General features: G+C 36.0%; 1 protein-coding gene across 1 annotated transcript in view; it reads left to right on the top strand.

Moving 5' to 3' along the window:
- ATRNL1 (attractin-like 1) overlaps positions 1 to 24,858 on the top strand; it is a 428,818-nt gene that overhangs the window by 92,892 nt on the left and 311,068 nt on the right. Inside the window, exons 18-20 of the mRNA XM_014546342.1 lie at positions 9,257 to 9,394; positions 15,177 to 15,270; positions 24,657 to 24,709. Of these exons, the coding sequence (XP_014401828.1) occupies positions 9,257 to 9,394; positions 15,177 to 15,270; positions 24,657 to 24,709 (285 nt within the window). The remainder of the gene's footprint in view (positions 1 to 9,256; positions 9,395 to 15,176; positions 15,271 to 24,656; positions 24,710 to 24,858) is intronic.

The following is a 24,858-nucleotide window of genomic DNA, read 5'->3' as shown; positions in this document are numbered from 1 at the left end:
TCGAAAAACTCGTTAATCGGGACACTCGTAAGTCAAGGCCCCACTGTAGCTGCATTGTTTTATATTCCCAACAGCAGTGAACAAAGGTTCCAGTTACTCCACATCTTTGCCAAACACTGGTTACTCACATATTTTGATTATAGTCATCCTGGCGGGTGTGAAGTGTTACCTCGTTGTGGTTTTGATTTGCAATTTCTTGTTGGCTAGTGATGCTGAACATTTTTAAATGTATTTTTGGCCATTTGTATGTCTTCGGAGAAATGTCTATCAGATTCTTTGCCCATTGTTAAATTGGGGTATCTGTCTTTTTTATTATTAAGCTGTAAGAGTTCTTTATATATTCTGAATACAAGTCCTGTATCAAAAATTGATTTGCAAATATTTCCTCCCATTCTGTAGGTTCTCTTCCCTTTTTTGTTTTTTTTCCTTTGTATTGAATTTATTGGGGTGACACTGGTTAACAAAATCATACAGGTTTCAGGTGCACAGTTCTACAACAAATCATCTGTACACTGTATTGTGTGTTCACCACCCCAAATCAAGTCTCCGTCATCACTATTTATCCCCCCCAATACCTTTCTCCATCTCTTCTCACTCCCCTCCCACCGGCATTCACCACACTGCTCCGTGTACCTGAGTTTTTTTCTCTTTTGCTCACTTCCTGCCCACTCCCCACCCAACACAGCTATCAGCCTGTTCTCTATCTAGGAGGCTGTTTCTGTTTTGCTTGGTTGTTAATTTTGTTCATTAGATTTCAAATTTGAGTGAAATCATATTGTACTTGTCTTTTCTGACTGGCTTATTTCACTTAGCACAATGCTTTCCAGGCCTATCCATGCTGTTGCAAAGGCTAAGATTTCCTTCTTTTTTATGGCAGAATGCTATTCTGTTATGTAAATTTACCACAGTTTTTTTATCCACTCATCTACTGATGGGCACTTGGGCTGCTTCTAATTCTTGGCTGTTGTAAATAATGTTGCATTAATTCTTTTGAAGGATTGTTTTGGGTTTCTTCAGATAAATTCCCAGAAGTGGAGTTGCTGGGTGATAAGGCAGTTCCATTTTTAACTTTTAGAGGTAACTCCATTCTGCTCTCCATAGTGGCTGTACCAATCTGCATTCCCACCAGTAGTTCCCTTTTCTCCATAGCCTGTCTTTTCACTTAAAAAATTTTTTTTATTCATTTCAGAAAGTTGGGGAGGGAGAGAGAAATAGAAACATCGATGATGAGAGAGACTCATTGATTGGCTGCCTTCTGCATGCCCCCTACTGGTGATTGAGCCTGGAACCCAGGCATGTGCCCTTGACTGGAATCTAACCTGGGACCCTTCAGTCCACAGGCCACCTCTCTATTCACTGAGCCACACAGTCTAGGGCGGTTTTCACTTTTTTGATAGTGTACTTTGAATCACAAAAGTTTTTGATTTTGATGATAACCTATCTATTTTTTTATTGTTTCTTGTGCTATTGGTGATACCCCCTTTGAAACCATCCTATATAATAAAAGTGTAATATGCAAATTGACCAAATGGCAGAACGACCAGTGGGTGGGGGGCGGAACTGGTGAGCAGGCAGTGCCAGGCCAGCCAAGGGGCATGAAAATGGGCAGAGGGAGGGAATGGCGATGGGGCGGGGGGTGGCGACCAGCAGCGGCGCAGGGGTGTTTTGGAGGGCTGGCACTGTCCCCTGATCGGCCCGTCCTTTCGCCTCCTGCAGAGGGTGGCCGGGCGGCAATGGTGGGGTGATAGGGGTAATGTTGTCCCCTGATCCCGTGTCCAGTTGCCTCCCACAGAGGGAGGCTGGGTGGCAGCAGCGGCGGGGTGATGGGGGCGGTGCCATCCCCTGATCGGCCCGCCCGGTCACCTCCCACAGAAGGAGGCCAGACTGCAGCTTAGGCCCGCTCCCCGTGCACGAAAATTCATGCACTGGGCCTCTAGTGCATAATATAAGATTCCAAAGATTTATGCCTATATTTTCTTTTAAGAGTTTAATAGTTTTCGCTCTTGCATTTAGGTCTCTGACCAGTTTTGAGTTACTTTTTTTTAAAAAAAAGACTCTACCATGTTTTAATTTTATTTTATTGAACTTAAAGAAGGGAGGGAGAAAGGAAAGAAGGAGGGAGAGAGGGAGGGAGGGAGAGAGAGAGAGAAAGAGAGATAAAGAGGAAGAGAAGGAGGAGGAGGAGGAAGGGAGAGAGAGAGGGGGAGGGGGAGGAGGAGGAGAAGAGAGAGAAACATCGATTGGTTGCCTCTCCCACTCACCCAACCAAACTGGGGATTGAACCTGCAACCTAGGTGTGTGCCCTGACCGGGAATTGAACCATCACCACCTTTTGGTGTATGGGATGGCACTCCAACTAATTGAGCCATGCTAGCTAGGGTCAAGTTACTACTTACATGTGTTGTGAGAAAGGAACTTAATTCTTTTGTCAGAGTATCTAGGTATCCCAGCACCATTCATTGAAAAGACTATTCTTTCCCTATTGAATTTATTTTTCATTTTGCATATTTTAGTTTTCATCTTTAGAAATTGTATCTTAGTCATTTTTATTTTCTATTTCTTTCTCTGTATTCTTGCGTATATAGGTAACTCTTTTAATAATTGTTTAAAAAATCCTCTGCTCATTCCATCCCTGTGCTATTTCTTTGTCTGTTTCTATTGATGTGTGTGTGTGTGTGTGTGTGTGTGTGTGTGTGTGTGTGTGTGTGTGTGTAGGTGTGTGTTTATTTACTGAATATGGATCAAAATTTCCAGCTGTTATTTTGTTTGGTATCCTGGACATTGTGATGTTTGCAGTTTATTATTAAATTTTGCTTTATTTGTTTTGGTGTGTTGAACTTTTTTCTGGCATGCAGGTATATTACATGGGATCTGTTTGATCACTTCAAAAATTGTTAAGGTTTGTTAGGACTTGTGCATAGCAGCCCTAAGTCCAGTGGGAATTCATTTCCACTAAGACAGTGCCTCTTTGTGGTCTCTGTTCAATGCTCTTTGCATGATGAGGTCTCTACTCTGACTAGTGGGAATGCAAACTGTTCCTCGTCCTATGGGAGTTGTTTCCTGGTAGTTCTTTCTCCAGCTTCATGGAGTTTCACATTATGTTCAGTTATTTGGTCAGAGATTCAGTCCCCTCTGCAGATTGCTGTGTACATCTCTCTCTGGTAGTATTTTGTTCCACAAATTCTAGCCACCATGGCCTCTCTGAACTTTGATCTATGTTTCCTCAACTGAATGGGGTCTCTGGCCTTAGTTTGGGTTTCCCTCCCTGAGCTGCACACTCTAGTCTGCTTCCAGGTAGCAAGCAGGACAGTCACATTTGTTTCCCTTTTCTCGGGCATGCCATTCCTGAGCTGCCTGTGATATTTGCAAGTAGTTGCTTCATATGTTTTCTTGTTGTTTACCATTAGAGGTCAATTACTTGAGCGATTAATCCTACATGGGCAGAAGGGGGAACTCTTCTATCAGTGTGGTGTTGTTGTTTTTTTTTTTTTTTACAATTAATCTCTTGTAAGCAGCCAGTAGGTCTTGATTATTTTTGTTTTGTTTTTTTAAAAATCTAGTTTGACAGTCTCTGTCCTTTATCAGAATGTTAGTCAATTAAGATTTAATGTAATATTGGCATTATTGAGTTTAATTCATACCATTAAGGTATTGATTTAAAAAATTTTCTTTATTTTTCTCTCTGTTGTTTGTTCTTCCTTTTGCCTTTTTTTTTAGATGAATTGAGTGTTTTTTTAAGTCCATTTTTTATCACTTTCATTGGATTTTTAGCTATACCTCTTTTGTGTTTTTTTTAGTGACTGCTGTAGTGATTGTAATAGTCACCTTTATCTTATCACAGTCTACCTTGAATCAGTATTATACTACTTCATGTATAAGGTAAGAATATTACAATAGTGTAATTCCATTTGCTTTTTTCCTGTCCTTTGTGTAATTATTGACATATATTTTACTTCTACATATTAACCATACAATACATTATTATTTTTGCTTTAAACAGTTTTCTTATAAAGAAATGATAAGTCTTTTTTTACTTGACCATTTCCTGTGACCTTCATTTTTTTAATAGAGATCTAAATTTCCTTTTGCTATAATATTTCTTTAGCTTGATGAACTTTAACTTAAATACTGTGTTTTTCAATTGTGGCATCAAATTATAATAGCTTTCATAGATATGAAAAATGTTTTTATTGTATATATATGTCTTCATATATGAAGGATATTTTTTACTGGAAATAGCATCCCAAGTTGACAGGTATATTTTTTCAGTGCTTTGATGATGTAATTTCCTTTTCTTCCAGCTTCCTCCATTTCTCTTAAGAATTTCTCTATCAGTTTGTTGTTTATCTTTTAACATCAATATATCTTTTTCCTCCCTTTGACATTTTTAAGGAGTTTTTTTATTTTTTTCTTAGTTTTTGGATGCCAGTAATTTCAATATGATGTACCTAACTGTCAGTTTTATTTTTTATTGAGATTGTGAATTGTGTGGCTTATTTACTCTGTGGCTTCATGTTTTTCATCATTTTTGTAACTTTTCTGCCATTCACTCATTAGATATTGCATTTGTCCCATTGTGTCACCTGGTTCTCCATTTCTAGGAGATCACTAATGTGAGGCTTTTTCACTATGTCCCTAATTTTTTTTACTGACTTCCCTATATTTTATTTCCTGGAAGCTCCTTTGCTCTATATTTCAACTCACTAATTCTTTCTTTAGATGTTTCCAGTTTCCTCTTAAATTTGTTTTAGTTCTTTATTGCTATTAACATAGCACCCAAACGCACTGTGTTAAAGCAGTTTTATTCATGATTCTATACCATCTATTTTTGCTGATTTCTGCTAGGCAGTTTTTTCTCCTGGTTTTTCTCACGCGGCTACAGTTATCTGGCAGTTTGATTGGTTTTGGACGGTCCCAGATGCTTCACGCACATGTGCAGTGGTGAAGCTGACTGGTTGAACTAGGGTTCTCAGCTGCAAATTCCTGTTCTACGATGTGCTTGACCTTTCATCCTCCAATAGTATAGGCACGACTTCACTGCATGGGATTCTTAGGCTAGAATTGCAGGCAGAGAGCAGAATATGTCTGCTTCTTGAGATCTAAGCCAGAGTTCCTACCCCATCACTTCCTTCTGTTGCTCTGAGAAAATTCTTGATGCCAGACCATGTTCAGAGGGTGGGGAAATCACACTTTTTTTTTTTAATGAATGTTGTACATACAGAGATGGCAAACATTTGTGCAAATTATTTTCAGCTCATATAATTAGTTCTATTTTGTGCAAATTATTTTCAGCTCATATAATTAGTTCTATTTGCTTGTTTGTTCAATGACATAACATATATATGTGTTCAATGACATAACTTTCATATATATACATATATATGAAAGGCTAAGCGACCGTCCGACCATCCAACCGTTAGCTATGATGCGCAATGACCACCAGGGGGCAGATGCTCAATGCAGGAGCTGACGAGCTGCGGTGACTTGGCAGCGGTGGTTCTCGGGTGATGCACCCCGGGACCAGACAGGAGGGAGCCCAATTCCGGGGTTCATCACCCGAGAACTACCCTCTCGCAATCTGGGACCCCTCGGTGGATGTTGGAGAGCCAGTTTTGGCCCCATACCCGCTGGCCAGGCCGAGGGACCCCACCTGCTGTAGAGACCCCGCTCATTCCGCATATGCCCTTCAATGTGGCCGGCTGGGTAGGGACCATGGGAGGTTGGCTCTAGGCCGTGTCTGGCCCATCTCTCCCAGTCCCACCCCGCTGGCCAACTTCTAATTAATTTTCTTTCCTTGTGCACAAATCCATGCACCGGAGCACTAGTATGTCATAAAATCCACCATTTTGATGTAAAGAATTCAGCAGTTTTTAATATAATCAGTAGGTGTGCAACTATCATCATCGTATAGTTCCAGAACGTTTTAATATCCCCCAAACAAAACCCATCCCCTTTAACAGCCACTACTTTCCCCCTAAGAACCACTAATTAGCTTTTTTTCTTTGTGTATTTGTCTGTTTTGGACATTTCATGTAAATGAAATCTTGTATTTTCTTTGGTGTCTGGTTTCTTTCACTTAACACCTATTTTTAAGGTTCATCAATATTACAGCATATATCAGTCCTTTACTTATGTCTATGGTTGAATAATATTCAGTTACCTAACACATGTCCGTATGTTCATCAGTTGATAGGTCCTTGGCTTATTTCCACTTTTCTTGCTGTTGTGAATGATGCCATTATGAGCATTTTTAATAAGTTTTATGTGGACATGTTTTATTTGTTTATTTTTGGCATCTACCTAGGAGTGGAAATTTAGGTCATATGATAATCTACATTTAACACTTTGGGGAATTGCCAGGAGATGTTCCAGACTTCTGCACCATTTTACCTCACCAGCAGAAGTGTATGCATGTTCTAGTTATTCTGTCCTCACCAACACTGGTTAATGTCCATCATTTTGATTATTACCCTCCTAGCAGGTATGAAGTGGTAACTTGTGCTTTTGATTACTGTATCTTTGGAGTATGTTTCAAAATGGAGACATGTCAGTCTTTTAGTTTTGTTCTTCTTTTTCAAGATTGTTTTGACTAGTTTGGGTCCTTTGTAATTTAATATGAATTTTAGGCTCTGCTTGTCTCTTCCTATAAAAAAAGACTGTTGGAATTTGATAAATATTGCATTAAATTTATAGATCAATTGGAATGAATTGGTATCTTAATACTATTAAATCTTCTAATCCATGAATACAGAATACCTTTACATTAATTTATTTCAACAATGTTTTGTAGTTTTCAACATACAAGTCTTACATTTCTTCAGCTAAATATTTCTAAGTATTTCATTCTTCCCGATGCTATTGGAAATGAAATTGTTTTCTTAATTTCTTAATTTGGATTGTATGCCAGAGATTGTCTCCTGGGTCCTGCTTTCTCTGATGGACCGTCTCCTTTTCCTTTGCTACTGTATTAATTACAAGCTATGGCAATGACCATTTTTTTGTTTGTGTTTTTTTTTTTTCTGGAAATTTAGCTTGCAGTTAGGTCTAAAACATACCAGCTTTCTGTGTGGTATATTCACTACATAAACATTAGACATCCTTGTGTCTCACTTCCCAGCAGCGGTGTGGAGGCATACAAGTAATTATGCTTCTTGGTTGGCGCATGGCCCAGACCTGCCTTTAGAACATCTCCCTTCTGGGAAGGGACAGTGAGTGCATTATACTAGGGTCCTATTTCAGTTTCCAGAGGGATCACAGGTTCCTACTTTCTGGTTTTTTTGTGTAGTTGTTACCGTACCCAGATATTTGTTGTTTCTGGCAAGTTACCTTATTATTTCAGTGGGAATCTGTGCGGATGAGATGCAGTTGCTACACTTAACCCTCTTATTCAGTAGTTAAAGCATTTGTTTTTGTGATGACAAAATGTGGCCAGGAGTTTCATAAAATACCTAAAGCAACCCATCTCTTACTTCTCAGGCAATGCTTTACACATAGTGAGCACTCAATAAGTTTCATTTTTACATGAGTGAATTGGCCTTATTGGTTTCACTTAAAATTTTCTAGGAAACAGTACTTTAAACTTTCAAGCACAATGTTAAAAAAATTAAAGTTAACATTATTGTTCCTGATTATAAAAGTAATATGAATGTATTTTAGAAAATTGATGATGCAGAAATATTTACTAAACTAAGGTAACCATACTAACTTTTCCATAGGCATATTTATACCTTTAAAAACAAAATTATGATAATTTTAAACATAATGTTTTCTATCTTTATTTTACTTAATTTGTCATGAACATTTTCCTTTGTTATTAAACTTTCTCTTGTTTTATAATATGATATATGTTAATAAAAGTTGAACACTACAACTTTTCTTAATTTCATTAAAAGGGTGATGAAGATTATTTAACATTTTCCATGATGACTCCATGTCATTTCAATGCTATGTAACAATAGAGTTATGCCTCTGAAAAATTTTGTAAGATATAGGTATTTGGTTTTTACTCTTTATGTGGGTGTATTTTTTCACTCTGTTCACTGATGTTGATGACCTTATGCTAGTCTCTTGGGATTTCCCTCTCATTTCCAAGTTTTCCACATAGAAGTATGGTGTTTAATGTCTGGTCTTTTGAGTCAAACATCTGAACATGTATTTCTTTCTGCCATTGATTAGCTGTGTGATTGGGGTAGTTGCTTAACCACCCAGGCTTTCTTATCTTAGAAATGGTCCTAGAAATAGTACCTTCTACATAGAATTGTTGTGAGGATTAAAGGTATAATTCATGTATATCATCTAGTATGCTATATGACAATGAGATGGTATTTATAATATTTCAAAATTGATGCAGTAGGTAAACTGACCAATCAGAATACATGCCTTTGTCAAACAGTTGAAATCACCTGAACGTTGGCTTTCCTGCCTAAAGTGAGAGAGAGTTCAGTTAAATGCTGTCTCAGTTGTAATCATGATGAAAATGATTATGAAGGTGACAATGCGGATGATGTTTAGACAGTTACCAAACTAAGTCAGTCAGTATTACGCTCCAAATAGTCACTAAAGGTGTGAGGTTTCATATATTAACTTTATCTCTCCTCTGAAATGGTTGGATTCTATTACAATATTAATGTGAAAATATAATAAATCTCATATTATGAAAACAAAAAAACTCATGCTTTAAATCTGATTCTGTTAGTTCACATTCACATAGATTTTCAATTAGGCCTTGAACCTTTTCTTGCCCAAAGAAGCTAAAAATGTATGCAAATTAATTTAAAAGTACTATTTTTGCTAATCTTCCATATATATGTACTTGAAGTAATAAGAACCTATTACCAAACAGTTTTCTGTATTAATCAATTCTTTGTTATTATGTATAAATATAATTAAGGTGAATTTTAGCACTTTTAATCAAAGCTGTATTATTCAGACTTTTGTTTATGTAACTTAATAGACAATATTCACATGAATCTTTTGGGAATATGTTTAAAAGTATTCTCTGCTTAGCTATAACTTTTATGTTTCAATTTATCTCTAACTCGCACATTTTACAGAGTATAAGGCAACATTTCTAAATAGAATTTATTGTATAATTGTTCTGCATTGACATTTTGAGCCACATATGTTATACATTAAAACAACTTGGGAAATGTGCGTTGGACTTTGCTAACATTCAGATTTTTAAAATAAATTCTTTGTCTTGATATAATACTTGGTATTGTTATATAGATATATATTTTTTTGCTCTTTTCTTTAGCTTGCCAGTGTAATGGACATAGCACTTGCATCAATAATAATGTGTGCGAGCAGTGTAAAAATCTGACCACAGGAAAGCAGTGTCAAGACTGCATGCCAGGTTATTATGGAGATCCTACCAATGGAGGACAGTGTACAGGTAATTAGTTTTTATTTTACTTTAGTGTGTGTGTGTGTGTGTGTGTGTGTGTGTGTGTTTACTAGAGAAAAGAAAATTGAGAAACACGCCTGTTGTGGAAAATATATTTTTTAAAAAGGAAATTTTTCCATCGTGTCAATATTTTTGCAAAGTAATATATAAAAATTCTGTGATATACTTTAAAAATTTTACTTTTGTTATTTTAAAATGAATTCATGTTCATTATACGAAATTTATCGAATACAGATAAGTTAAAAGTGACCTATAACCTCCCTATTCAAAGTAATCACTGCTGACAGTTTGTTTTATAATAGTAACTTACCACTTTGACTTGAGCAATAAAATAATTAAGAGTTTGTGTATGCCTTATATCAGGTAAGATCGGTGGGGTGTTTTTGGACATGGTGATAGTATGACATAATGTGTATGAGAACATGTTTGGAATCAATCCTGGGATGAAATCCCACTCTAACACTGTTTAAATGTATGACGGCTCATTAACGCAACCCCTCAGTGCCTCCTTGTCCTCATATGTGAAGGGAGATGATAATACTTCATTGGATTGTTGTAAAGATCAAATGAGATCATAGGTAATTGAGGCCCATGTAATAGGAATTGAAGCACATTAGGAGAACATTTAAGGATGAGCTGTTATCTTCACATTTTCACTCACTCAGTCCTACTTTTCTCTGTTTTCCTCTCTATCCTGCTGCTTCTTTCCTCCTACATTTAACAGAAGTTTTGGTCATCCCTTAAAATTTTTCCCGTTATGTTGTGATTTTTTGGTAATCCTTTTTATCTCTAGGTTGATTTTTGTCCCTTAGATTACATATCTACCTTTTCTAAATGGAGATATCCTATATAGTCCCACAGAAAGGTCTCAGTTGCTGGCTATGAAATAATGAAGAATCTTTAAGGAAAGATTTGGGCCTTATCGTGGTCTAGATACAATTTTTAACACTACCTTCATATTAAAACTACCTGGACATCTTTTAACAAGTACGGCTGTCTGGGTCATTCCCTAAAAGAATGAAATCAGTATCTGGGTTGGGGTTGTAGGGTGATTCTTGGGCATTGGTTCTTTTTAAGGGCTTCTCAAATGACTCTAATTGCACTCAGGGTTAAGAAACATGGGGCATGATGGGCTCATCCTTCCAGTCAATAAAATTGCTCAGACTATAGCATATTAAGAATATCTGTCCATAGCAGACAGTTACAGACACGTTTAATGCCTTGATAAACACACTAGGCTATGACACAGATATTCTCTGAGACTAGAGGCTAGTAAAAAGGAAGACTAACTTTCCTTTCTCTCTACTAGGATGTGGGATTTTTTTCTTATTAAACTCTTCTCATATTGCAGATTGTTCATAGAAGCAGAAAATTTATAAGCAAATGAATTTGAGCATTTTCTAATATAAAAGTAAGAAGTTTAATTCTCGCAAACTGGGAGCATTGACCTGAATAATCTAGAGATGTAGATAAATGAAAATCACTTGACGTGGAAATCTTGGTTTTATTAGTTATTTTGACAGAACAAAATTAAAAGTTTGCATTTTCTGTGCACACATTATCATCCTGTGTGTCAGAGAAAAGCCAACCTGAGGTTTTATATATTCCAGAGAGAGGCCATTAAATGAACAATTACATAATTACACACAGATATTTAGAATATGGCATAACCATGAAGTTTACCCTTTCTGCAAAGATTCTGCTCAGAATAGCATTTTTATAGAAATTTAATCATATTAAGAAACCAATAAAACCTTTTTAAATCATGCAGAACTGCTTGATTAAAAAGAAACTCCATTGACTAGCTGCTCTGATATATTTTTTAAAAAATTCAAATTCTTTATTGTTTAAAGTATTACATATGTCTCTTGTCTGTGTCCATTGGTTTTGCTTATATGCATGCATACAAGTACGTCCTTTGGTTGATCTCTTGTCCTCCCCTCTCAACCTCCCCTGACTTCCCTCTGAGGTTTGATTGTCTGTTCAATGCTTCTGTGTCTCTGGATCTATTTTTGTTCATTACATTTCACAAATGAGTGAGATCATGTGATATTTGTCTTTCTCTGACTGGCTTATTTCGCTTAGCATAATGCTCTCCAGGTCCATCCATGTTGTTGCGAATGGTAAGAGTTCTTTCTTTTTTACAGGAGCATAGTATTCCATTATGTAGATGTACCACTGCTTTTTAATCCACTCATCTGCTGATGGACACTTAGGCTGTTTCCAAATCCTAGCTATTGTAAATTGTGCTGCTATGAACATAGGGGCGCATCTCTCCTTTCTGATTGGTGTTTCGGATTTCTTGGGATATATTCCTAGAAGTAGGATTACTGGGTCAAATGGGAGTTCCATTTTTAGTTATTTGAGGAAACTCCATACTGTCTTCCATAGTGGCTGCACCAGTCTGCATTCCCACCAGCAGTGCACGAGGGTTCCTTTTTCTCCGCATCCTCGGCAGCACTTGTCGTTTGTGGATTTGTTGATGATAGCCAGTCTGACAGGTGTGAAATGCTACCTCATTGTCATTTTGAATTGACTCTCCCGCTCTGATATTTTTAGCCAGGTTGTCCTCCCTCTGTTCTTGTTCTTGAAATCCTTTATTTTCCTTGGTGAAGTCCTCCTGTCAGATGCTCAGTCGCCCTAGGTTTTCTGTACTTGATCTTTTCAAGTTCTTTCATCCTTGGGGTTCTCACAGAAGGAATGACGAGGACAAGAAGAACTGAGCCTATGCGAACTTTGACACTGACACTGGGTCAGGTATTTCAGGATGACCTTTGCTTATGGCCATTCGAAGATGCAGATGTGACTTTTCCTACTAGATGCCTTTTAAAGGAACAGCTAGAGACACAGTCCTGGAACCTTTGGGGGCTGGGAAACTTTGCCATGGCTGAGCTTAGCCCCTTGCTGACCCATTCCCTTCCTCAAACCCCCCTCCCTATTTTTGATTGGCATAGACTTCTACTTCCCATCCCAACTTAAAGTCAACTTTGACTTCAACTTTTAACAGTGTTGAAAAACCCTTATATCATTTTTCCCTGTTTATTGTTTAGTTTTGGTTATAAATTGATATTGCAACTTTATATTATAGGGGAACAGAAATATTGTGTGACCACGCAATGGCACTCTTGTGTATGTCTCGGCTATAAAATCGTCATATAACATTCACCAAGCAAAAGGCCACTGCATGATGATTTCATAGGTGCTTATTCAGCATAAAAAGATAACCCCACATGCTGACAACAACAGAACAATTTCAACACTGTCATGAAGCATAAATTTTAAACAATTGAATTTAAAATACTTTTGTGCCATTTTAGCCTGAAGTACAGCACCACAAGGGAGTTCTCTCAAAATGAGCTCACATTAAGAGGTCTTTTAACACAATTTTTTTTTTTGTCTCAGAAATTATTAAAGCTCCCATACAATGTAATTCTTTCAAAAAACTCTGTATTAACTATTTCCAGTACTGCCTTAAAGGATAAATAAAAGGGTCATCCAAGTTTTAAAGTATTAATGTACATGATGTTTTTAGTGAAGTTCTGAATACAGGGCAGTATTTTTTTTCTTTATTGATTAAGGTTACCTATGTGTGTCCTTATTCTCTGGTGTTTCTTCCTCTTGTGGCAAGACCACAAGAACAATTTGCTGTTCAGACTCCTCTGAGATAATGAACTCCTTATCCCCCCATTGCCCCCCACCCCCCCTCCCATGCCCTCACCCCCCTGTTGTCTGTGTCCATTGGTTAGGCCCATATGCATACATATAAGTCCTTTGGTTGATCTCTCCCGCTTTCCCCCACCCTCCCCTACCTTCCCTCTGAGGTTTGACGGTCTGATCAATGCTTCTCTGTCTCTGGATCTGTTTATGTTCATCAGTTTATGTTGTTCATTATATTCCACAAATGAGTGAGATCATGTGGTATTTATCTTTCTCTGACTGGCTTATTTCGCTTAGCATAATGCTCTCCAATTACAAGGCATTATTAATATGAAACTCTGCAAGTTAACTTGAAGAGAGATCATGGAACATTCATTCACTGCTTATGAAATTGCATGCATGTACCAGTATATCTCCATGTCCATGTCCTGCTATTGCTTGATGATTGTTTTTTTTCCTTCCTTGCATTTCTATACCTTGTAATTCATTTCTGTTATTCTCACACGTGTGTTTCCGTAGTTAATTCTACAATTCTAAAGGAAAAATTATGCTGACTTATTTAAATATTCATAATGAAGAAAAATTCACTTTTCTGTAGAAATTTCTTCTAGAAAAAGAAAACAGGTTCTTAAAAATCTACCTAATATGAACTTATTTTTCTGTGTGTAGGGGTATGTGTATTTACATTAATTGTCGATTTTTTAAAATAAATAATCTGAAACAATTAGCAAGAAACTTAGTGTTCACTTTATTTTATTTTATTTTTAAAAAATATATTTTATTGAGTTTTTACAGAGAGGAAGGGAGAGGGATAGAGAGTTAGAAACATTGATGAGAGAGAAACATCGATCAGCTGCCTCCCGCACACCTCCTACTGGGGATGTGCCCGCAACCAAGGTACATGCCCTTGACCAGAATCGAACCTGGGACCCTTCAGTTTGCAGGCCGACACTCTATCCAGTGAGCCAAATCGGTTAGGGCAATACTTTACACTTTAATCAAAGCCAATGATTCGGCTTATTTTTATATTTGGATGTGAATCAGGATAAGACCACATTACTTCATTTTTGTCAATAGGATGGCTCAACTGCCCAGCAACACAGTATTTCTCATTAAAGGATTTTAAAAGGGCTAGTGACGTGGTCACCAGAGATAGAATATGTCTCTGGACGGGAGGATGACTTGGAGCCTAGAAATACTAACAGTGGAGAGATCAGATATGTGATAGCATTGGTGTAAGTAAGAGAACATGGGTGAAGTATTTGAATGCTGCTGTCATGATGAAAAGGAGGGGACATGTAGAAACTAGAACCTTCCAATTCTTTGGATATTGGGCACAATAAAGTGTGAGGTTTGTGTCCTAAATGACTGGAACACTGCTCTTGAACAAGAAATTCAAAGTAAAGAAATGAAATAAGTTCATATGAACCAAACCCACTGTGTTGAACTCTTACATAACTATGTTATGTTTCAATTAGTTATGGAAAGCCAAAATGGGGAATGATCTCAGAAGTGTAAAAGGATGATATTGGGGGCAAGTAAATAGACATGCTTTTTTATACAACATATACCTATATTTTTATTGTTGCAGAAAGAATCGTGGACATAATGCATTTATTAAGTGCTGGATATGTGTTAGGTATTTTAAAATACATTCCCTCATTTGATTCTCACATTAATCCTGGGGGCCAGTGTCATTAGTTCCTTTTGCAGATGAAGTGACTAAGCCGAGAGAGGTTACAAATGCATTTCCCAATGCACATCTCTAGGGATTACGGATGCACATTTTAAAGCCAGTCTGCTTGACTCCAAAGCTCTTGTGCTATTTGAGACCCATTTCACTGAGTAGATGTCCCATGTAGAAGTGGAAAGAAGCCCAAAGAAGAATGAGAAAAATACTCAGATCCATATATCCCACGGACTTGAAAGAGTTTCACAAAAATTTTAAATAAGTGACTTTACTTCCCTTTACTTAAAAATAACTTCTATAGTAACCCCTCGTTTTTGGATGGCAAGGAAAAACCCATGGTATGAAAATAAGGTAATGAAACCTCCCCTGAAATGTGATGCACGTTTGTGATGGAGAATATTCATTTTGGTTTTGACTTTGCAGCTTGTACATGCAGCGGCCATGCAAACATCTGTCACATGCACACAGGAAAATGTTTCTGCACAACCAAAGGGATCAAAGGTGATCAGTGCCAATTGTAAGTAAAAATGATTGTTTGGAACTTTTGTGGGTTGAGTTTGTGCTGAAGAACTAATTTTTGTAGGTTTTTCCCTTTTTAAGTTTAGTGTTGTGCTAGTTAAGTAACCAGTATTATTGTAAGCTATGTTTACTTGGGTTCTATCAATTCTAATAAAAAGTTAAGCCTTTTAAAATGACAGTTTTGTGGAGGCTTTAAAACAGAGTCCACAGACTATGTTTGTATTTTGTATTTCTCTAAAAAGAAGAAACATTCTTATTTTTTTCTGGAAAACTCATGTTATATGTAAAATCTGCATTGCCATCTTTATAATTGTCCTTTGTATCTCATTAAGTAATTCAAATCCAATGTTTTTATGATTTCTCTCTTTTGAATCTTTTATTATTAATCCTGATATTTGTAATCCTTTAAACCTTTCAAGTGGTTTCTTATACTCATCTTTTCCCCTCTGTGTCAGTAGACAGAAACTTTTGTTGTTACTGTACTCCCAGTAGTTTTATGAATGGTTATTGTGCTTTTATAATTTGTTTTCTCAAGATTTATTCCTCTCCCCCAGATAACTTTAAGAAGCAATTGTTTCATGTTATCTGAATGTTTTCCCTTTTTATCCTTATTCATATACTCATATATTAAAAGTGTTTTATAGTTTTGAATTGTATATATGCAAATACTTGTTTATATTAGATATAAATGCACTATATTTGACACAAACCATAAATGCCAACTATAATATAGTTATAAAACATTAATAAAAGATTTTCCAAAACTATGACTATATAAAAAATTATATCCAAAGAAGTCTAACCAAAGAAAATAATTATTTTTTTTATTGAGAAGAAATATATTTTTAGCTGTAGAATTATCCTAAACATTTCAAGTTAGATGATTATGTCTTTGACTAGTTACTGAGGTATCATAGGTTTTCAAATTCTGAGAATATGAGCAGAACCAATTTTATTTCTTTTCCATCATCTCTAAGCTTAAAAATGAGGCCAGAGCATAAGATTGTAGGGGAGTTCTTAGTAAGGAAGGCGATTTTGATCTCATTACCAGTGGGATGAAATCAGAGTCCTGTGCTCTAGGAAAGAAGGGTGCCTCAGGCACTTCACAGCTGCCTGTTTTATGCAGTACTCACGTCAGGGGCATGTGGCCTCTGCATTTGCACAGGGCTTCATGCTCCCAAGGGCATAGTGCTTGCTTTAATGCTCTCCTGTTGCCATATTGAAATCTTTTTGTTTTAAATATATTTTTATTAATTTCAGAGAGGCAAGGAGAAGAGGGAGAGAGAGAGAATCATGGATCAACTGCCTCCTGCACACCTCCTATCGGGGATTGAGTCTGCAACCAGGGCATGTTCCCTCACCGGGAATCTAACCTGTGACCTCCTGGTTCATAGATTGACACTCAACCACAGAGCCATGCTGGCCAGGCCATATCGAAATTCTGAATAAAATTTTAATAAGAGTCCTGCATTTTCATTTTACACTACTCTTTGATTTCCTCTCAGCCCCCTCTGCCATGAATTATGTAACAGGTCCTGATCATAAGCAACAAGTGTTCTATTTTTGTTCTGAGATTCCATCATGAAGATGAGCACTGACATTTTCAATTTGTACTGCACTTCTGCATCAATGATGTAGCCATCCACAATAATTATTATCTCTGATGCGATGTAGCACTTTAATAACATTATTTTTTCTCCAGATGAGAGAGCAGCATTTTAATTCATTGAACTTAGGGGTTTATAAGTTTAGATATACGGAGTTACAGGGTTTGGCATATGTGTGAAATACTAAAAAGTAAATTATATAGTTCTGAATGATGGGATTACATTTACCCTAGTTCTTATGCATGATTTTTTATAAGCAGAGAGAAAATTGGACTACTGATTTTTAAAGAGTATTTTGTAGATACAATTACATTCATTAATTTTTTGTTTTATTTATTTAGCTTTTGAGTGTGGGACAATGAAAGATAGGGCCATTATTCCCTAAAGCAGTTATTTCCTATAGCGTGCTTACAAAATGCTCTTGTTAGAAAGCAAAGCTAGTTATTCATCTCAGCAAACAATGATTAAATGAGTGCTTGGCACTATTAATGAAGATTAATAACACAGGGTTCTTGCTTAAAGTATTTTTCAAGCTAGCAGTGGAGACACAAGCCAAAATATACTAATTTTGTACATTAGTGATTTGAGATGCTTATCAACCCTTCTCTCTTCTCAGGATTTCTGTTCAGCTTTAAGTATGTAGTCGGACATCACATATTCTTGTGTATTTTTCATAACCTCTCCAAACTGAAATTGGTTCTCCTCCTATTTGTTAATTTGTCCCTTGCATCATCTTTGTATTTGCCTGTATCCTTTATTGCAGTGAAATTCTTTGGGGACCATTGCATCAATAGCACAATCCCGGTGTTCAATAAGTTTATTTAATGAAATGGAATGAAAAAAGGGTTGAAGGCGTACTGAAAAGGGAGGGAATAGTTCATCGTCTGGAGATAAGGGAAGTTTGAGTAGAGGACATATGAGCTGGAACTTGAGGGAGGAGTTCAGTTGTTCTGGGTAGAGAATATAGTAAACAGTGAAGCAAAATCAAGAATGAACATGGTTATAGAATTTCCAGTTTTGCTCAAGGATGTAGAGAGCTGGAAAGAGCTTCACTTCTGCCTTTACAATGAAAGAAATAAAAGCTTGGCAAATGACAAATTTATGAATTTTCATGAGAGCATTGGACGAATTGAGATTACCAGGTAACCAAATGGCTTAAAATCTAAAGAGAAACAAGAGTTCAGAGAGAGATGGGACTTGAGGACTAGCTTATCCAGAATGAAATAACTGGAATCTTAAGAGTTCAGCTGAGGTGGCTAATAAATTAGTGCTCACGAGTGCTCTCAACAGAGGGTGAAGCTCCTGACGGCTACAGAAACGGTGGAGTTCACACCATTTTTAGAGGTTTTATTTTCCCCATGACACCCACCAGCTGCTCCTGGAAAAATTGAAGAAATTTTTAAGAATGTGTTTCTTATGGGATAAGAGTGTGTTTTGCGGGCGGGGCTTTGATATTGGGATCCAAATGTTCATTTAAAGGGGCACCAAATTATTCATCCTGCCAGGATAATGGAAGTTCTCATTCTGGCCCTGGCCTGAAACACAGTGGAAACTCAAAATGGTAACTAAAAACAAATGTAATGAAAATATGAACTCTAGTATAAATATACATGTGAAGCAGTATTTTCTATGAATATTGTTTACTTTTGAGGAGCTATTTTTTTCCTCCTTTACCTTTTGTCAGCAATCTCTGAGATTTTTACCTATTTTAATCTATTTTTGTTATATATAGCCTTATTTTTGGTTGTGCAGGAAGGCAGAGGATGATAACAATGCCTTTTTCATTTTAGGAAGACCAACGTGTGCCCTCTATAAAAGCAATAATTTTGGTTATTGCAATTTCATTTTATTGTTTTTATAGTGTTCAGTTTTTTAAACTAAAGTCTTAAGTTTATTATAGTTTCTAATTGTCTTTTATGGTTTCCAATTTTTTAGTCAGGTTTTTAAGCTTGTTCATTATCTCCTTCCATATAAAAAAGTTATTTCAAAGCCCGTGTCTTTCCCCAGATAATATCTGAATTCCCATGGCTTATTTACATGAGCCTTTGTTCCTGCTGGCTCCTGTTCTTGTTTTATTATCAGTTCCCAACCCTGGTTATTTTTTAGTTTTGTACTGGATACTGTATTTGCAAAATTTATTTACAGATAGTTTGAGACCTTGAATGGAATCTTTTTCCAAAGGGAATTGAATTCTGCTGTGTGCCTGAAGGCAGTAGTAATATAAGGATGGTTCAAGTTAGAGCTTCGTCTCTGGAAGGACTTTCTATGTCCTTACTCCTAAGTTTAGTCCTTGAAGGACTTTCTATGTCCTTACTCCTAAGATTAGTCTTTGTTGCTTAGCTCACCAACCTTTGGTGGGCCTAGATGCTAGTCACTTTTCCTGCGAAATACTATTTCCATCCATAATCAGGGACAAAGGGACCTGCCAATAACCTGGGATCCCATCCTCTGCATCCTGGCTTGGTAATATTTTCGCTTTTTTGCTCTCCAGTGCTTTTACACATTAAAAAATAAAAATCTACTCTTTTTAGTTTTCTTAAACTTACTGTTATTGGATTATGAAATCTATACAGCCTTATAATTTTAGAACCTGTACCTCCTAAACTATTTGAGGATTTGTCATACCTTCATGTCTGAATTTTTATTGGTTTTTATGATAAGTTGCCTTGGATATATGGTATCGATATTGATACTGATGTACTTCAATATATTTTTGTTAATATTATATGATCTTATTTTTATGGTTTTTTTTAGAAGAAAAACAAAGGAAAAGCAATTGTTTTATTTTGTGTATAAATTTCATAATTTCTGATAAAAACACAAATGTGTTTATCAGATTCTCAGCTGCTTTAAATAATCTGTCATGATATTTCAAAATTGTGCAATTAGATATATTCCCTCCTTTTTTAGTTTCTGAGTAGAAAAATTATATCTCATTATAAGGTATATATTCATATATATTCAAATATTTAAATCTGTAGGAAAAAAATGAAATGCCATATTTTAACACTTAGAAACATGAATTATATAATTTAAAGTGGAATTTATAATGTAATGTGATCATTCATATAAATGATATTCATTATTTTAGGTGACATGTAATGACAATATTTACCCTTTCAAACTCCCTACTAAATATTTCAGCCTAAATTTATTTCCTAAAAAGCCTGGCTGTTTGCTTAGTTTGCTTAGTGAGAATAGAGAATGATTATCTCTTTGCTTAGACACAGAAATACTTTGAAGTTGTCTTTTTAATTAAGCCACGCAGAAAACTTCTGAAGGTTTTTAACGTTGGTATCTAATCTTTATACAGAAGGATTTGAAAGAGAAAATACATTTTCTTGAATGGGCCAAATAATTTCAACAACGCAAAATAAGACTTTTCTGAAAAACAGACTAGAAAGAAATTTTACTTTTGTGTTACTAAACAGTGGTTTATTACAGAATAAAACACAGTTTAAAACATTTTTTTATTCTGATTATTTTGCATTTATATATAAGGCAAAATTGCCTTAAAAAAGAATTTAGAATTTCCTTTGTTTGTAATACTGTTTTCTCTTTTTGTTGAAAATAGTTGTTTGTGAGGTCCTCCATTCTGATACTTTAACTTGCATTTATTTAAGAAGTCTAAGTGAAATTGAAGACTTTGACAATCTTGATTTCAGATCAGTTTATCTTTTGAAAATCTATAACGACGGTGCTAAACATTTCAGTATATCAGCTGATTATACTTATAATAGATTAGCTTAAATGGTTTTATCAATTTTTTTCTGCCTGTGAGAAATGAGATGGGAAGATCATTTGTTCGCAAAACACAGCATTGGGTATAAGTGGTACATTTATACATGCATTTACAAATTTATACATTTATTTGAGATTTCATTTATTTCATCCTTTGTAATGAAGGTATGTTTCTATGGGCGGTGACTCTGCTATTAGAATGCATTTACTTTACTAGTAAATAAGGTCTTGGATTTTGATTAGAGATGACAAGTAGACCTGAATTCTTTTGTTCCCTCTTTCTTCTTGTCCTTTTTGAGTGAGTTAAACTTGAGACAAATTTATCTGATTGGACATGACATTTGTTATGAAAAGGAAAAATGGATTGTTCTTGCCTGCTCTGACTTTACTGTGATGATTACCAACTTCCATACTTCCTCTGCATTTATGAATCAGTGCTCAGAGTTATGCTATACGCAAGAGCTCTCCCTTCTCCACCATTTATTCATTATTGCTATGAACACATGCATTCTTATTTTCCTAATGGTTTGTAATTCACTGCTATACTTAATCATTTGGCCACTCAAACTGTCCCAGATTTGGCCATGGAATGACTTCAAGCTGGCTCTTATGTTTTTGTGACATGCTCCCATCACTTAGTGAACACATTATATCTGTCCTAATTCAAACCTAGAATCATCAGCCCTCCCCTAGCCCTTTTTTGTTTTGTTTTGGTAGAGCTCTGGTTACTTGTAATGGAGAATCACTCATAATAGAGATCAATATCTTTGTGTGACATGCTCTTTGCTGCAAGGTGCACTTACTTAGTGGCCTGTTCAGCAAACAGAGTTAGAGAATAATAATTTATCTACGTACACAAATAAATACACATAAGTGCATACTTCCAATTCCAATTCATCTCCACAAGGTTCTGTTGGGTCTTTTTCATTTCAGTAATTGTGTCTTCTTTCTCAGTAAATCACTGACTCCCAGTGACATAAACACATTCCTCACTTGCTCAATTTTACAATATAATGCATTTAAAAATTCGTTCAGAATTGCTTTATCTATATTATTATTCAATAAATAAACATACTAAAAGGATTTTAAAGTTTGATTCCAGTTTTCCCTCCTCCCCCTCCAACAGCCCACGTTGGAAGTATATAGTCAATTTTTTGAGGAACCTCCACACAATTTATTATAGTGCTTGTACCAACTTGCAATCCAACCAACAGTGCACAAGGGTTGCCTTTTCTTTACATCCTGCCAATGTTTGTTTGTTGATTTATTGATGATAGTCATTCTGACAGGTGTCAGGTGACATCTCAGTGTGGTTTTAATTTGCACTTATCTGGTATTTAGTGATAGTAAGCATCTTTTCATATGTCTGTTGGCCATCTATATGTCCTCTTTGGAGAAATGTCTTCAAATTCTCTGCCCATTTTTCAATTGGATTTTTTGTTCTTTTGGTGTTGAGTTGTATGAGTTCTTTATAAAATTTGGGTATTAACCCCTTATTGGATGTGTCATTGGCAGACATCATCTCCCATTCAGTAGGTTCTCTTTTCATTTTGTTGATGGTTTCCTTTGTTGTGCAAAAACTTTTCAGTTTGATGCACTTCTGTTTGTTTCTTTTTTCTTTTTCTGTTGTTTTTTTTCCTTTTTATTAAATTTCTTGGGGTGACACTGATTAACAGAATTATACAGTTTTCAAGTGCATAATTACACAATACATTTATACAAATTTTATTATGTTGAAGGTAAACATGTTATGATAATTTCCAGTCCAATATAATATTATATAATTTGAATAAATGAATTATTATTATTATTATTATTATTATTATACTAGAGGGCCGGTGCATGAAAATTCATGCACTGGAGAGGGGGCGTTCCTCAGCCTGTCCTGCCCCCTCTCACAGTCTGGGAGTCCTCAGGAGCAGGAGGCGACTGGCCATCAGGGGAAGGCAACGCCCCCATCACACCTCTGCTGCTGCCACTACCGGTAGCGCAAGCCTCTGCCGGCTCTGGTTACCTGAGCCTCGGGACCGCCCTGGGCGGCTGGGCAGCCGCCACTTAAGGCTTGCCTGTGCCTTGGGACTGCCCTGGGCGGCTGGGCAGCCGACATCCGAGGCTTGCCTGCGCTTTGGGCTGGCCCGGGGGGCTGAGGGCGGGTCTAGCCGCACCGCGCGTCTGCCACTTCCCCCCTCCCCCCTGTGGGGCTGAAAGGACTGGGGGACTCCAGTGGGGCTGAGGGGACTGGGCACCACCATCTTGTGGATATGGGCGCCTCCATCTTTGTGATGGTCAATTTGCATATTCCCTCTTTATTAGATAGGATTAATCCTCACCTGAGGATATTTTTCCATTGATTTTTAAAGAGTAGAAGAGAGAGGAAGAGACAGAGAGAAACATCCATATGAGTGAAGTGCATTGATTTGTTGCCTCCTACAAGAGCCCTGACCAGGGCCTGAGCGGGGGAGGAACCCTGCATCCGAGGTACATGCCCTTGATCAGAATTGAACCTGGGACCCTTCGGTCCACAGGAGGGTGCTCTATCCACTGAGTCAAACTGGCTATGGCTACACTAAATATTATTAACACAAATGAAAACTATAATTTCCATATTGAAAAATAGGTTTGTAACCAGAGTTCTTAAAGTCAATACATACATCAGTTGTAAAATACTTAAGTTCCTTACCATTTGTCAAAGCTAGTCATTTTATTTTCATTAATTAATTAATTTACTGAATTTATTGGGGTGACATTGGTCAGTAAAATTTTATGAGTCATTTTAGATTGCTAAGGGACTTTGGAAGATAGCTATTTAGGCAAGTAAGATATGCAGGGAATATCATGCATAACAAAAATATTATGTTGAATATTTTCCTATCCTAAAAGTAGTATTGGGATACCTATTTGCAACAAGTCATGTTTATTTTTGCTACATAAAAAGGAATTTATACCAGTAATGGTATTATAAATTAGTCCTTTAGTCTATGTATATTCTTGGTACAAAGTGATGAAATGTAAGGAGGCAAGCCTAAAGGAAAGACCAATAATAAAGGGACAGTATAGATTCTGAATTGCTTAATTCAGCAACAATGAGTATGACGATTTTCTAAAACTAGAAAACCACTATATTTTCCACATTTTAATAGTAGCATTTGGAGAAGTCACAGAACAGTTAACTTCCTAACTTTAATCTATTTATTCTTTGTTTCACAGAGAATAAAGTTAGTGGTATGTAGGGCTATTTTATTTCTACTTTAATTTTGTAGTTAGTGTAGAAATAGGTTTACTTTTCAACTTATTTTATTTTTTTGTAGAGCTACAAAAAATAGCGTGGCTGAAAAATACATTCAGCGTGTAAACTGATTATTTAGATTATTATTATCAACTCTTTGGCTGTTCACTAATTAAAATGTATGTATGTATTAAAAAGTATTTCTCTATTCTAATTAGCTCTACTAAAAGTGAAGGCATTTTCAGAAGGTCTTTCTCATCTATTAAACTTTTACATGTAATTAAATATTAACTCACTTTATTCAATAACCCCGTTGTATACATTTTATAATAATTTATTTTGGAGGGTGTTCCAGGAAGTAGCGTTATGCAAAATGAAGCTCTATCTCTGTTTTGCAATTTTAGAGAGTACCAGAAGTAAGAAAATGATGTGGATTTATAAATTACCACAATTTTCTGCCTCTATCTAAAATGTCCCTATATCTTTATCTAGACTTTCAATTCCTCCTCGTATGATTAATGAAGACTACATATCCCCAAACTCATAATACTTATCCCATCTGCTTTACAGCATCCTCTTTATTCCTCTCGTGTATTTACTTGTTTTCTCCATTTATTTCTTCTCTCATTCATACTCATGTAGAGGCTTTTTTACATTCACTATTTTTTGAAGATGTGATTTGAAAACTTCAATTAATTCTATAGTTTTTAAAGATGTTTTAATGTAGAGTTTAATTACTTTTTTTGTTTAAAATACAGGAAGCTTTTGAATTTTGGTGTTTAATAGTCAATGAGTTTTTTATTCCTACAGATGTGACTCTGAAAACCGCTATGTTGGTAATCCACTTAGAGGAACATGCTATTGTGAGTATTTGTATTTTTTCATTTTTAATGAATTGGTTTGTATTACTCGTTTCAGGTGATTTTTCAGATAACAAAATTCATGTTGTCAGTATTAGGTTACCATTTTTGTTTTTCTCAAATTTGTTAAAACATATATATTGCAAAGAAAA

Source organism: Myotis brandtii, unplaced genomic scaffold (assembly GCF_000412655.1).
Source record: "Myotis brandtii unplaced genomic scaffold, ASM41265v1 scaffold441, whole genome shotgun sequence".
In the NCBI taxonomy this organism is placed as follows: Eukaryota; Metazoa; Chordata; class Mammalia; order Chiroptera; family Vespertilionidae; genus Myotis; species Myotis brandtii.
Note: the sequence above shows the minus strand (reverse complement) of the source record. Positions and strands in the feature narration are given on the sequence as shown.